The 15715-nt window shown below is 34.0% G+C and overlaps 1 protein-coding gene across 4 annotated transcripts in view; it reads right to left on the bottom strand.

Annotated features, from left to right (window-relative positions):
• The window catches only part of LOC132728133 (mediator of RNA polymerase II transcription subunit 15-like), a 35192-nt gene that overhangs the window by 18959 nt on the left and 518 nt on the right, over positions 1-15715 (bottom strand). The window contains exons 2-7 of one of the 4 annotated variants that reach the window (XM_060713756.1): positions 12364-12451; positions 11990-12041; positions 8528-8701; positions 5258-5394; positions 4483-4566; positions 1245-1304 (exon numbers count right to left, since the gene is read on the bottom strand). In XM_060713756.1, coding sequence (XP_060569739.1) covers positions 1245-1304; positions 4483-4566; positions 5258-5394; positions 8528-8701; positions 11990-12041; positions 12364-12451 — 595 coding nt within the window. Of the gene's footprint in view, positions 1-1244; positions 1305-4482; positions 4567-5251; positions 5395-8527; positions 8702-11989; positions 12042-12363; positions 12452-15715 lie in introns of all 4 variants that reach the window. The other 3 variants (XM_060713755.1, XM_060713758.1, XM_060713757.1) reach the window with 3 other exon arrangements.

Consider the following 15715-nt stretch of genomic DNA (forward strand, 5'->3'; position numbering starts at 1 on the left):
CCGCGCAGTCTGATCAGAATCCATGCTGTTCGCTTACAAACCCTATTACAAGTAGAGAAACTGATAGCGAACAGCATGGATCCTGATCAGACTGCGCGGATGTGCAGGCTGGTCTGGATCCATGCTGGTCGCAAACCCATTATGTTGGTTTTGTCGTGACGCGTCTCATTATTATAAGCAGCATAGACACAAACACCATAGAGGCCATGATGTGATGGCAGGTTTGGCATGATGAAAAAAATGTTTCATCCCCCAGGGTTCAAGCACACCTTCATCAGTAGCTGTTAAAGAGACTCGATTATTGTCATCAAGTATCAAATAGACATTTCTCTTTAAAGGCACATTATGCCTCAGAAATCCATATTTTATTTAATTTTTTAGAAGTGTCAAACATGTGTTTAATAATGTTTTAATGATTGATTTAGAGCATGTTAGACGTTCAGCAATCGAAAACGCACTAAATGTACAATTATCTGTTGTAAGGATAGCAAAATGTAAACAAAGTAGTATTTTGACTTCCATACAAAATACTTATTCACTATAATTATACCAATTGCCAACAAAGCAAAATGAGCAAAAGGTGGTTCAATTAATTGGCAAATGAGTATCTTTTTGAAACTGTAACAAGATACCAAATATAAAATATTTTAGAGAAATAAAAATTATAGCATTTCTGAGGCATAAGGTGCCTTTAAATGATCTTTCGTGGAATATAAAACCATGACTCCATGTTACAACTTACAAAACTGGCAAACAAAGTCTTTTATAGGTGGTGTGAGTAAAGCCTGGTGGAGAACAAGTTCAGGGTTTCACATAACTCTGTTGTAACTCAATGGACTTAACCCTTCACCTGTGAATTTCTTAAATGGACTTGTCTAGCTTCCATTTATGGAACTGTCCATTATTAATTTTGAGGGTATCAAAATGAAAATTTAAAGATGGTCAGGCAACAGTATCAAGCCTGGCCAGACTGCCTATGAGTTCCGGCTGGCCTGGCTCTATACCGGTGGCAAAGGCTATTCACTTTCGATTTCAGCGTGGATACCATTACTAAATTTCAGCAATATAGCAATGGAAACCCCTCAAACAAACAAATGGATTGTCCCATATAGAAGGTCAAGTCAATTTGACAAATGCTGCAGGATAAGGGTTTTTAGAATGATTCATAAGATTACAACAGTTTTGTGCGGAACCCTCGGGATGAATGTGCAAGGTGACAGCTTAGCTGAGATAATTAATGTTACCTGGCTTATACCAAACGGTCTAACCAATGTACCAAACCCACCTGTGCCATAATTCGCTTGCTGCAAGTTTAAACATAGTAAGATATTTAACATTTTTCTTATCTCTTTTATTCAAACAATATCTTGTGTTTCAAAGGCTGAAATTTCACAAAAACTTCTCTTCACAACAATTTTACAATAGAAGTCAAAATATGATATTATCTATTCCCTATTTTACAATTCTTTTTAATATTTTAGTATATGTTTTGTATAAAAGAAAAGAATATGGTATTTTTAGACCTTTATTTTTACTTAAAACACTGATTCCAGTAATTCTAAAAATAAAATAGGTTAGATCCCACCCCCTCTTGTCCCTTATGGTTTAAGGTTATATTTTCCAATTTGTTTTAAAAATTTTACCATACACTTTATACCAACTTCCTCTATTTTACTTCTTCTACATTTAAGGACACCTCAAAATCTAGAACTTTCTATATTTTGCTTATTCTAGGTTCAAAGACACCACAAAATCTAGAACTTTTTATAATTTGCTTATTACATGGTTTAAAGAAACCACAAAATCTAGAACTTTTTATAATTTGCTTATTCTAGGTTTAAAGACACCACCAAATCTAGAACTGTTTATATTATTATACAACCATTTAATTCATCTTCTAAAGTTTCACAAAATTTTAACAGACATAAAAATCATCTAAAAATGAAAACATTAACAAAAAGAAACACTTCTACTAACTATAATCATGCATCTTACAACATAAATTGCTGAAATAAATTTGGACATAAGAGGGCCTGTAAAGGAGGCGACACAAATCCATTCAAAGATTTTTCATTTTTAAACACAAACCTTTATTTCTAAGATAATAAAATCCCATTCCTTTACTAAGAAGCAATATCTAGAAGTTACCAATTTCTCATTTTAAGTGGCACACCTTTAGGTAAAATCATAAAATCAAACCAGATTTATATTTAGTTATACAAAATTTAACTGCTTTTATTTTACTATTTCCACTTGCACTTTCAAAATTATGTTAAATTGGTGCCTATATTGTACTAACCTGAAAAATTGTATGTTAAATTGGTGCCCATATTGTACTAACCTGAAAAATTGTCTTAAATTGGTGCCCTTATTGTACTAACCTGAAAAATTGTATGTTAAATTGGTGCCCTTATTGTACTAACCTGAAAAATTGTATGTTAAATTGGTGCCCTTATTGTACTAACCTGAAATATTGTATGTTAAATTGGTGCCCTTATTGTACAAACCTGAAAAATTGTATGTTAAATTGGTGCCCTTATTGTACAAACCTGAAAAATTGTATGTTAAATTGGTGCCCTTATTGTACAAACCTGAAAAATTGTATGTTAAATTGGTGCCCATATTGTACTAATCTGAAAAATTGTATGTTAAATTGGTGCCCATATTGTACAAACCTGATAATTGCATGTTAAATTGGTGCCCTTATTTTACTAATCTGAAAAATTGTATGTTAAATTGGTGCCCTTGTTGTACAAACCTGAAAAATTGTATGTTAAATTGGTGCCCATATTGTACTAATCTGAAAAATTGTATGTTAAATTGGTGCCCATATTGTACAAACCTGAAAAATTGTATGTTAAATTGGTGCCCATATTGTACTAATCTGAAAAATTGTATGTTAAATTGGTGCCCTTATTGTACAAACCTGAAAAATTGTATGTTAAATTGGTGCCCTTATTGTACTAATCTAAACAAGAGGGCCATGATGGCCCTGAGGTCGCTCACCTGTATATAGGCCCCCCCCCCACCCCCGGGCCAATTTTTACCCAAGGGCTTTTATTTGTTTATTTGAACAGACTTGGTAGACACCCATAAGAAGATGTTTCATGCTAAACATCTAAGTTCTAGCTCATTGGCTTTTTTAAAAGAAGATTTTTAAAGTTTTACTATACACATATAGTTAAAAACAATGACACCCCTGGGGCAGGGCCAGTTTTGACCCCGGGCGTTTATTTTTAACAAACTTTGTAGATATTTATTTAAAGATGTTTCATGCGTAATATCTAAACTCTAGCTATTTGGGTTTTTTCAAAGAAGATTTTTAAGTTTTTGCTGTACACATATAAGGAAAATCAATGACATCCCCCCCCCAGGCGGGGCCAGTTTTGACCCCAGGGCTTTTATTTGAACATGCTTGGTAGACACCCATTAGAACATGTTTCATGCTAAATATCTTAGCTCTAGCTCTTTGAGTTCTTTAAAAGAAGATTTTTTAAGTTTTTAATATATGCATATAGGGAAAATCAATGACCCCCTGGGGCGGGGCCAATTTTGACCCCAGGGCTTTTATTTGAACAAACTTGGTAGACACTCATTAGAAAATGTTTCATGCTAAATATCTTAGCTCTAGCTCTTTGGGTTCTTTAAAAGAAGATTTTTTTAAGTTTTTACTATATGCATATAGGGAAAATCTATGACCCCCTGGGGCGGGGTCAATTTTGACCCCAGGGCTTTTATTTGAACAAACTTGGTAGACACTCACTAGAAGATGTTTCATGCCAAATATCTAAGCTCTAGCTCTTTGGGTTCTTTAAAAGAAGATTTTTTAAGTTTTTACTATATGCATATAGGGAAAATCTATGACCCCCGGGGCGGGGCCAATTTTGACCCCAGGGCTTTAATTTGAACAAACTTGGTAGACACTCACTAGAAGATGTTTCATGCTTAATATCTTAGCTCTAGCTCTTATGGTTTTTTAAAAGAAGATATTTAAAGTTTTTTCTTTTGGTTGCCATGGCAACCAGAGTTCTGCATGGAATTAAATTCTTTGAACAATTTTTAAAGGTGACCACCAAAGGAACATTCCTGTGAAGTTTGGATGAAATTGGCTCAGTGGTTTATGAGGAGATGTCATTTAAAGCAAAAGTTTACGGACGGACGGACGGACGACGGACGGACGACGGACGGACGACGGACGAAAAGCGATCACAAAAGCTCACCCTGTCACTTTGTGACAGGTGAGCTAAAAATTGTATGTTAAATTGGTGCCCATATTGTACTAATCTGAAAAATTGTATGTTAAATTGGTGCCCTTATTGTACTAACCTGAAAAATTGTATGTTAATTTGGTGCCCATATTGTACTAATCTGAAAAATTGTATGTTAAATTGGTGCCCTTATTGTACCTGAAAAATATATAGAGCGTGAAAATAACCTATAAATTTATACAGAGTGCAAATTAAAGAGAGATTTGTAACTTACAGAGACTTGCTGATTTTGTGCTTGTTGGGGCTGGGTCATTTGACCGACTGTTTGAGATGAAGTTACGATAAAAGCATCCTGCCTCTGAAATGACAATGTCATACATTATATCTTATTAATGAATAGAATGTTCCTCAGTTTTATCATATACTCAAACATGGGCAGAGCTAATATGAGTGATGGAATTAATTAGATCAGTAATCAAATAAATCAATGTGTACTAAAGCAATCTATGTGCAATCTAATAATTAAAGTCATTTACTAGTATAAGAAATTTTTAATACATCTAAAAAAATATGGAGCTCAAAAAGCAATTGTGTATTCAATTTGATGATGATAAAAAAATCATCATTTAGATTTTTTTAAACAATCAAATTTAAACTAGCTCCAAAACCATGCTCCCGTTTAGGATAGATCTGACAGTCACCAATAGCAGGTCAACCTCTTATGACCTTTCAATCAGCCAATCAATGACTAGCTTTAACATTTTAGAAATCTATTTATAACTGTTGGGAAACAATATTACTGGTGTTATTTTCACTACTTCAAAATATTATCGGGTAAACATGAGGCAAATTGTAGTGAGTCATGGTCAGATCTCTAAGTAAAACATATTAATTAAAATATTTCGGCACCAAAATTTGTAAAATGAGGGCACTGCTGGATAGAAAATGGATGACTGATCGGGTTTTTAGTCAGATTATATCATTAGGAAACAGTATAAACAGTATGAACTCATTCTGTCATAGATAGACAAAAAAAGTTATACATTTACTTGTAAATGTGGCCTTTGTTGTTGTTGTTGTTGCTGCTGTTGTTGTTGTTGAAGTCTTTGTTGCTGTAGCTGTAACATTTGTTGTTGTCGTTGTTGTTGTTGTAGGTTTGTCATCTGGGGACCCCCTTGCATCATACCTACACGATATATATATAGAAAATCCATAGCAAATTCCACATTTTATCAATGGATTTTTTTCTTATATTTATTCATTAGCACATATCAAAGCAAAACACTGCAATTGGCACTTCTCTCTACTTCAATTCGAATGACTAATAGACAAGTCTTTCAATTACAGTAAAATTTCTTTTAAACACCCCTCCCTTATAAAGGTCTCCCTGTAAAACATCTACTTATCAGTGCTAAACTGAGTAAATCCATCATTTTATTCAAATTCTCAGAATCCATTTTATTTTATAGTAAATACATAAATGTACCATAAAAACTTTAAAACCATAACACTTTTTAATGTTATTACCAACACTTGCTAACACTAAAATTACATTAAATGATTTTTGGATTTAGGAAAAACTGTTTTGTAATAATAGCCCCCTTTTAGTTTTTTATCCCCAGGGGCATTTAATAGGAATTCTATGGTACTTTTTTTGCACACTGATTGAACACTGGGTTCACTGATGGAGGAATACATCAGACGTCCCTTACATGTAATCAAAAGTCCCTTGCAGGATTTAAGCCCATAGCAGTAAATCAAATCGGCCAGAAATTTGAAGTAAATCTCCTGGCTTAATCTGGAACCTTTGTTAAACCAATGACCTTATGTATGCTAACCTGGTAACTTTCCCCCAAATTCTTTTACCTGTACTGGTTGTTTAACACATGTCATAATTTACAATTTGTATACTTATACCAAAAGAAATATTTTCCCCTATATTTCAATAAGTCCCAAGTAGTAACTTGTATATTCATTACACAATAATAATAATACGTACATTTAAACAGGAAACTGCTAAAAAAAAGTTTAAAAAATCGTCCTCGATAAAATCACCCTTGCAACCAGTCATTTAACCACATGAATTTTTTCTCGCAACAGACCACAAATAATGTAATGGAAAATATTCCAAGAAATTATCGTAATTATCACATATCATGCATACCAGTATTTACACACTATTTATTTACAATTATATACATGTATATGTAACATTTATAACAATAAATATTGTTTAGGAAAACTACAAGATATTTAGCTGCATTTGTGCAATCATATCTACTTAACTTGACAATTACACAATGAAACTCTTACACCGCCTTATTTGCATAACCAAGCTCTGCTTTGCATTGAAATTGGAAGAATCTATCAAAAGTTTAACCTTAAGTGTGCTTCTATGCAAACAGTGAAGACCATGATCAGATGGCACTGACATGTTATGTTATACTGCTAAGTCGTTGTTATTGTTATATTGCTAAGTTGGAAACAGCCATAGTTATATTGCTAAGTGGTAAACAACAATAGTTATATTGCTAAGTGGGAAACAACCATAGTTATATTGCTAAAAGGGAAACAGCCATAGTTATATTGCTAAGTGGTAAACAACAATAGTTATATTGCTAAGTGGGAAACAACCATAGTTATATTGCTAAAAGGGAAACAGCCATAGTTATATTGCTAAGTGGGAAACAGCCATAGTTATATTGCTAAGTGGGAAACAACCACAGTTATATTGCTAAAAGGGAAACAGCCATAGTTATATTGCTAAGTGGTAAACAACAATAGTTATATTACTAAGTGGGAAACAACCATATTTATATTGCTAAAAGGGAAACAACCATAGTTATATTGCTAAGTGGGAAACAGCCATAGTTATATTGCTAAGTGGGAAACAGCCATAGTTATCTTGCTAAGTGGGAAACAACCATAGTTATATTGCTAAAAGGGAAACAGCCATAGTTATATTGCTAAAAGGGAAACAACCATAGTTATATTGCTAAGTGGTAAACAACAATAGTTATATTGCTAAGTGGGAAACAACCATAGTTATATTGCTAAAAGGGAAACAACCATAGTTATATTGCTAAGTGGGAAACAGCCATAGTTATATTGCTAAGTGGGAAACAACCATAGTTATATTACTAAAAGGGAAACAGCCATAGTTATATTGCTAAGTGGGAAACAGCCATAGTTATATTGCTAAGTGGGAAACAGTCATAGTTATATTGCTAAGTGGGTTACAGTCATTGTTATATTGCTAAGTGGGAAACAGTCATAGTTATATTGCTAAGTGGGAAACAGCCATAGTTATATTGCTAAGTGGGAAACTGCCATAGTCATATTGCTTAGTGGAAACAGCCATAGTTAAATTGCTAAGTGGAAAACAGACATAGTTGAATTGCTAAGTGGGTAACAGTCATTGTTATATTGCTAAGTGGGGAAACAGCCATAGTTATATTGCTAAGTGGGAAACAGACATAGTTAAATTGCTAAGTGGGTTACAGTCGTTGTTATATTGCTAAGTGGGAAACAGCCATAGTTATATTGCTAAAAGGGAAACAACCATAGTTATATTGCTAAAAGGGAAACAACCATAGTTATATTGCTAAGTGGGAAACAGCCATAGTTATATTGCTAAGTGAGAAACAGACATTATACTGCTAAGTGGTAAATAGCCATATTATATTGCTAAGTGAGAAACAGTCATAGTTATATTGCTAAATGGAAAACAGCCATAGTTAACATGAACAACTACATAAGGAGACCCTTTATGTTCTATTTACCTCAAGAATAGGTATCAGAGTAGACTTTTGTTGACAATTTGTAAGTAACGTAGATATTCTCTTCAATGAATCACATGAAATAATTCATTGTTGTAACAAGAAACTAAACCCACATCTGTAAACATGATAGATGGAAAGGTGGCCTAGTGATGAAAGTGTCTGTCTCTCAACCTAGGTTTCATGGGTCTGAACCCTCCTTAAGTCATGATAATGTTTCCTCATGTGACACTAATAGTGGTTAGAGTTTTAGAAGGCACAGTCATTTTTGGTTGGGTTTTATGTTGCACCAACATTGTAAAAGTCATACAGCTTTACTGGTGGAGAAAGAACTAGGACACCCCTCCAACCCACAGTGGTGAAGGGCAAGTGGTTTGAAGTCAACATCCAAAAGCTCTTAGCGATGTACGCCCCTGAGGCCTAAGGGTTTGCTTTTTCATGAATTAGCTTAAAAATATCATTTAAATGTGTCAAAGCTTGTGACCATAACCACACAGTAAAAGGTGTATTACTTTCAACAAAAGATTGTAAGCTACCAACCTTGGGGTTGCTGTCCCATTCCAGGTCCACTCATTGCCATTGACTGTAGGGCATTAATAGGGTCCTGAATGGCCCCCATTGGTCCTTGCATTCCAGGAGCCGTGCCCATCTGTTGTTGCTGCATTGGTCCTCCCAAAATACCCTGGGGTAGTTGCTTGTCTCGTCTTTGGCTGTCTGGAATATGTTGAAAAGATACTGTGTTACCATGTAAAAAAATGTAACAAGAGGGCCATGATGGCCCTGAGTCGCTCACCAGAAACAACTGCTTTTCAGTGTTGGAATGTCAATATATTCTAATATTAAATTTGAGCATAGAATATGTTTAAACAATAATTTGAAGAAATGCCATGACCTGGGGTATTCAACCTTTGGCTTAAATGGGGTTAATCAAATTAATATGAGCAAACTTGATAAAAGACTACCTAAGAATGCTACAAAGTTTGGCGATCATCTATCAATTATTTCAGTAGGAAATGATGTTCAAAGGTTTTTTTTCTAATTTTAGCTTTAGTGGCCCCTGAAAGGGGCCAATCAAATTAATATAAGCAAACTTGATAAAAGAGTACCCAAGAATGCTACAGACAAAGTTTGGTGGTCATCCATCAATTGAATCTGAAGTAGAAGATTTTTAAAGGTTTTTCTATTTTTAATTTTAGCGGCCCCTAAAAGGGGCTAATCAAATTAATATGAGCAAACTTAATAAAAGACTACCCAAGAATGCTACAGACAAAGTTTGGTGATCATCCATCAATTAATTTTGTAGCAATAGACGTTTAAATGTATATCTATTTTTAATTGTAGCGGCCCCTAAAAGGGGCCAATCAAAATAATATGAGCAAACTTGATCAAAGACTACCCAAAAATGCTTCAGACAAAGTTTAGTGATCATTCATCCATTAGTTATGTAGAAACAGACATTTAAAGGTATTTCTATTTTTAGCTTAAGCGGCCCCTAAAAGGGGCCAATCAAATTCATATGAGCAAACTTGATAAAAGACTACCCAAGAATGCTACAGACAAAGTTTTGTGATCATCCATCAATTAGTTCTGTAGAAATAGACATTTAACAGTATTTCTATTTTTAGCTATAGAGACCCCTTAAAGGGGCTAGCCGCTAATCAAATTAATATGAGAAAACTTGATAAAAGACTACCCAAGAATGCTACAGACAAAGTTTGGTGATCAATTAGTTCTGAAGAAATAGACATTTAAAGGTATTTCTATTTTTAGCTTTTGTGGCCCCTAAAAGGGGCCAATCAAAATAATATGAGCGAACTTGATAAAAGCCTACCCAAGAATGCTACAGACAAAGTTTGGTGATCATCCATCAATTAGTTCTCTAGAAATAGACATTTGAAGGTATTTCTATTTTGAGCTTTTGCGGCCCCTAAAAGGCGCCTATCAAATTAATATCAGCAAACTTGTTAAAACACTACCCGAGAATGCTACAGACAAAGTTTGGTGATCATCCATCAATTAGTTCTGTAGGAGAAGATGTTTAAAGGTTTTTCTATTTTTAGCGCTAGAGACCCCTAAAAGGGGCCAATCAAAATAATATTAGCAAACTTGATAAAAGACTACCCAAAAATGCTACAGACAAAGTTTGGTGATCATCCATCAATTAGTTCTCTAGAAATAGACATTCAACGGTATTTCAATTTTTAGCTTAAGCGGTCCCTAAAAGGGGCCAATCAAATTAATATGAGCAAACTTGATAAAACACTTCCTAAGAATGCTACAGACAAAGTTTGGTGATCATCCATCGATTAGTTCTGTAGGAGAAGATGTTTAAACGTATTTCTATTTTTAGTCCTAAAGACCCCTAAAAGGGGCCAATTAAAATAATATTAGCAAACTTGATAAAAGACTTCCTAAGAATGCTACAGACAAAGTTTGGTGATCATCCATCAATTAGTTCTGTAGAAATAGACGTTTAAAGGTTTTTCTATTTTTAGCTTTAGCGGCCCCTAAAAGGGGCCAATCAAATTCATATGAGCAAAGTTGATAAAAGACTACCCAAGAATGCTACAGACAAAGTTTGGTGATCATCCATCCATTAGTTCCGTAGAAGTAGATGTTTAAAGGTTTTTATATTTTTAGCCCTAGAGACCCTTTAAAGGGGCCAATCAAATTAATATGAGCAAATTTGATAAAACACTACCCAAGAATGCTACAGACAAAGTTTGGTGATCATCCATCCATTAGTTCTGTAGAAGAAGATGTTTAAAGGTTTTTCTATTTTTAGCTCTGCTGACCCCTAAAAGGGGCCAATTGGAATGACATGAGCAAATTCAAGTGTGACTGTCACAAGGATGCTACAGACCGAATTTGAAGTAAATCTGCCCAGTAGTTTCAGAGAAGAAGACGATTGTTGACGCATGACGACGGACGCCGGAGCATCCCCCTTTGATACTAATAGCTCACCCTGAGCCTTCGGCTCTGGTGAGCTAAAAAAGGTATTGCATAATCATGTCAAAGAAAGTCCAAAAGGTATTTGTAATCATGACAAAGAATGTCCAAATGGTATTGCATAATCATGACAAAGAATGTAAGAAAGGTATTGCATAATCAAGTCAAAGCATGTAAGAAAGGTATTGCATAATAATGACAAAGAATGTAAGAAAGGTATAGCATAATAATGACAAAGAATGTAAGAAAGGTATTGCATAATAATGACAAAGAATGTAAGAAAGGTACAGTGTAATCAAATAATCAGGACAAAAAATGAAAAAATGTATGAAAGGTATTGCAAAATCAAGTCAAAGAATGTAAGAAAGGTAAAGTGTAATCATGACAAAGAATGTAAGAACATGACAAAGACACACCTCTGCATGTGATTACTGCCTGAAATGACTTTACTGTGCATATCAAGTTTATAATTTATTTCTTGGTTTTTCATTGTTTGAATTTTTAAACTAAGATAACAAAAAATCAACTTAGTGAACTTCCATAGTCCATAGAAAATTTATGTAATAGGACTTTAAGATACATTAGTACAAAAATGAATAAAACGAACATTCCATGACTGTAGATGGAAACATGTGCAGTGACTTTTTTTGTTTTTATTTTTTAGTTTCAAAACAACCTGTGGTATGATAAAGCCAAAACAAGGGGAGATCTGAAATCAAATTTAATTGCACTTAAAGATGCAAAGTACATAGCAGAGGCTTACTATAGTGACAGCTTTCTGTCTTTCAGTCCATTAAATTTATCAATAAACTGAGTTAAGTCAGCCGCTGTTACATGAAGGTTCTGGTAGAAAATGTGCACAGTGACATTTAAGAGAACAATTTTGCATTTTTAGGAGGAAAATTACCTTTTTAAGACAAACTCCTTTATTTGGCTGTAAAGTTAAAGGGAATAACAGTGATGTGAGGAAACAAGCAAAAATATTACATGCACATCTACAAAAATGTCTGACTGGTAACAATATGAAATAATTTTAAATTTAATTTTACTTACTGTAGTCTTTCACATGAAGAATAAGTCTGGCAACTAAAGCAAGATATTCATCCTGAAATAAAATTAATAGACTAGTAAGTTCAGAATTCCTAAAGCCATCTGGTCCGGATAGTTTCTTCTCCATTAGACGAAAAAACTTTCAAATAATAATACATTAGACATATAAAACACTGGCATTGCCTTCAACAAAATGATCACGGGGAAAACATAATAAGTGCCTAGCGCTGCGTAACATAAACCTGAAGCACACTTGTGATTTTTTCTGCATAAAAGACAGGTAAAATTTAGGCATTTTTCAATTTATAAAACTGTTTAATTCCTTATTTAACTTGAAAATTTCAGAAAACCAATGTTTAAACAATATATAAAATTACCCTTGACTTGGCTTTCTGGAACACATGGTTCTCCATTTCCCCACTTGATTTGTTCATTTGTGTGTTTGAATTCCGTAGAGCATCTTCTCTATGAAAATACAAAAAAGTATATTAAAATACAACAAAGTATATAAAATACAATAAAGAATATATTTGAAAATATCTATATCCTTAGAGATAAGGTCATATAGTACATTTTGTACATGCATGTTCCCTTCAAATCTATGTATTCTTTCATGCATCAACATTCAACTTAATCAGAAACAAGAATTTGTAAAAGAGATACGAACATCCCTTGCCCACTTCAGGGAATTTTTACATGAATTTTACAATAGTCTTATTTATAAAGTTTGAGGTATGGATCTGGATTGATAGATATTGAAAATTTGGACAGTTTTTATCACTGAAAAGAAGTGCATAAGGGGTTGATTTGAATTCATATTTTAAAGTTTCACTAGAATCTCTGTATAACTGTCAGAGTAGTTTTGGACAAGGAGACAAACAGACTGACAATGCTAAGATTAGACCTCTAAATGCGACCTTGACATTGGTGGTAGGGGTCTGGGTATTGTGCATGACACATTGTCTTAATATGGTTATTATTTGTGCAATCTTTTACTTATTTCAAAATCTTTTGATGAATGGAAAAGTTATAGACTCCAGGGCACTAAACATGTCCTATTACAGACCATTTAAGCTTTGACCTCTCAGTCTGTGACCTTGATCTTGGATGGTTAAACTCGGTGTTGTGCATGACATGTCATCTTATTATGTTGCTATGGTGAACATTTGTGCCAAGTTATTTCAAAATCCTTTGATGGATGAAAAAGTTATGAACAGGACAAGAAATATACCCTCAATCAGGCAATGGGACCTTCACCATGATTCACCATGAATTCTCGGTTCTAGGTGTTGTGCATGACACATCATCTTATTATGGTGGATGTTTGTGCCATGTTACTTCAAAATCCTTAGATGAATGGCTGAGTAATGAACCGGACACAAAGTGTGACCCATGGACAGACAGATAGACAGACAGTAGACAGACCAACCCAGTATTTCTATATCGCACTTTTTTAAGAAATAAATTGTGAAGTTCCAAATTAATAACTTTGTAAGTGGTAGGAAAAAACATCTTGCAAAACCTTAATCAGAAATTTTATAAGCTTAAAGAAGTGGTATAAATATATGTCAATGGTAACGCTACTCTTAGTCTCTTACTCATTCTGAAAGTGGTCAACAACTTTTCTTAAATTCTTTTATCCATAAAATTTTGAATTGATACCTTCACTGAGTGGTAGCTGAGGTATTAAGTTGTTAGAAAACTTAGCCCCAAGTTTTACACTGATGCAAAGCCTAGGTAAGTATGATACAATGTCTTGGAGCTCAAAATCTACCATACTTCAAACAGATTTATAGACTTATAGTGAAGCTTAAAATATGAGCCGCGTCATGACAAAACCAACATAATGGGTTTGCGACCAGCATTGATCCAGACCAGCCTGCGCATTCGAGCAGTCTGATCAGGATCCATGCTGTTCGCTTACACACCCTATTACAAGTAGAGAAACTAATAGGGAACAGCATGGATCCTGATCAGACTGCGCGGATGCGCAGCCTGGTCTGTATCCATGCTGGTCGCAAACCCATTATGTTGGTTTTGTCATGACGCGGCTCATATTGTTTAATAAATATATTTAGGCTGTTTTTATGAAATGAAATCTTACATCAAAATTTTTTCAAAAAAAACACATACTGTTAAGTGTACATTGTAAAGACCATAATTTTGAATACATAAATTACTTTTAAACATGTTAAAAGGACCAGTTGTTAATAACAGTTTTAAGTTGGCTTACATTTCTCTTATTGACACTGTTTACAGTGTACAAGAAATACCCATTTCTAAGGACAATTTGACAAAATGGATAGAGTGTCCTGACAAGACACTTCAGCCCCCAAGACCAGATGTAATACGGAGAAGTCAAAGGCCGAGACCGCTCGCGGTCCCAGGCTTTGGCTTGCCCACCTATAGACTACAAAATCATGATGATGAGTATATTTAAACGAAAATCAAATAAAAGACAATTTAAGAATATATAGAATTCTATACCTATCAATGAAATTTTCAGTGTCAGTTCTAGTTGGGGGCCGTCATTTTCAATGTAACTCATTTACTCAATGATAATAGAGTTATAGACAAGAGTATTCAGATAACAATGTAATTTTTTGGATTAATAATAATTGTCGAGTATTCCCAGTGAAAACAAAAGCAGTGCATGAAATACCGAATGACACCTGTAAAACGGAAAAGTGAATGATTTCTTAAACCGATTTCCCCATTCATAGGTTTTGCCTAATTTCATAGGTAAAGGGTCAACTCGGCCCTATACCAACTCGGCACGGGTCAACTTTGCACAGGTCAACTCGGCCCTCTATTAAAAACATATACAGGGTGTCCGTTTGACCCTTGAAATGACTCTTTGACCCTTCAAATTTCCAAAAGGCCTGATTTGACACTCAAAATTTTAACTGGAGGGTCAAATTTTGTTAAGTTCATGGGGATTTGGCCTTGTAGTCGGTTAAACTTAGTCAAATGACCCTCATGATTTCATGGCTAGTGAACACCCTGCATATATTAGGATATAGATTGTTTAGTTAATAAAAATTTTAAGGAGAAAATTACTATAAAGTTTTTTAGAAATATGATCACTTACAAACAGAAATTGAAAAAGTTGGCAGTGTACCTGTACGTATTGTTTGAAATTATCTTTGTTAAGAAGAGATATCAAGACAATATATGTTAAATATTGATCAATAAATAGAGTTTTTAGATTGAATTTTTGTGACAATAAATGTAATTGTATTTAATACTGAGTATTAATGTTTGTTCTTTAATAATAATACGACCAATGCTTTTTTAACGATATTTTTTACAAAAAATCTGGAGTAGCAAAACATGCGTATAAATTGTAAATTCTTTCTTTCTCTACAAATTCACATACAAATTGGTACTTTCATCAATAAAACTTTTCAATATCCTTGAGTAGAGGTCTGTTAGTGTGAAAATGTTAAACCATGAAAGTTATGATGAAAACATATCAAAAGTAATAAAAGTAATCATTAGTTATATTTAATTATGGGCCGAGTTGACCCGTGCCGAGTTGGAATAGGGCCAAGCTGACTCGAGGGCCGAGTACGTTTTAGGGCCTAGCTGACCCTGATTCAATTTCATATATTATGTTATTTAATTTTATACATGTTATGTAGATCTCTGTCCCAGCCAAGGATAAAAAACTTATATGTATGTGGTTTTCACATCATTCACTTGAGAGATGTTTTTACATTTGCATGA

Source organism: Ruditapes philippinarum, unplaced genomic scaffold (genome assembly GCF_026571515.1).
Source record: "Ruditapes philippinarum isolate M1 unplaced genomic scaffold, ASM2657151v2 ctg9146_1_1_1_1, whole genome shotgun sequence".
Taxonomy (NCBI): Eukaryota; Metazoa; Mollusca; class Bivalvia; order Venerida; family Veneridae; genus Ruditapes; species Ruditapes philippinarum.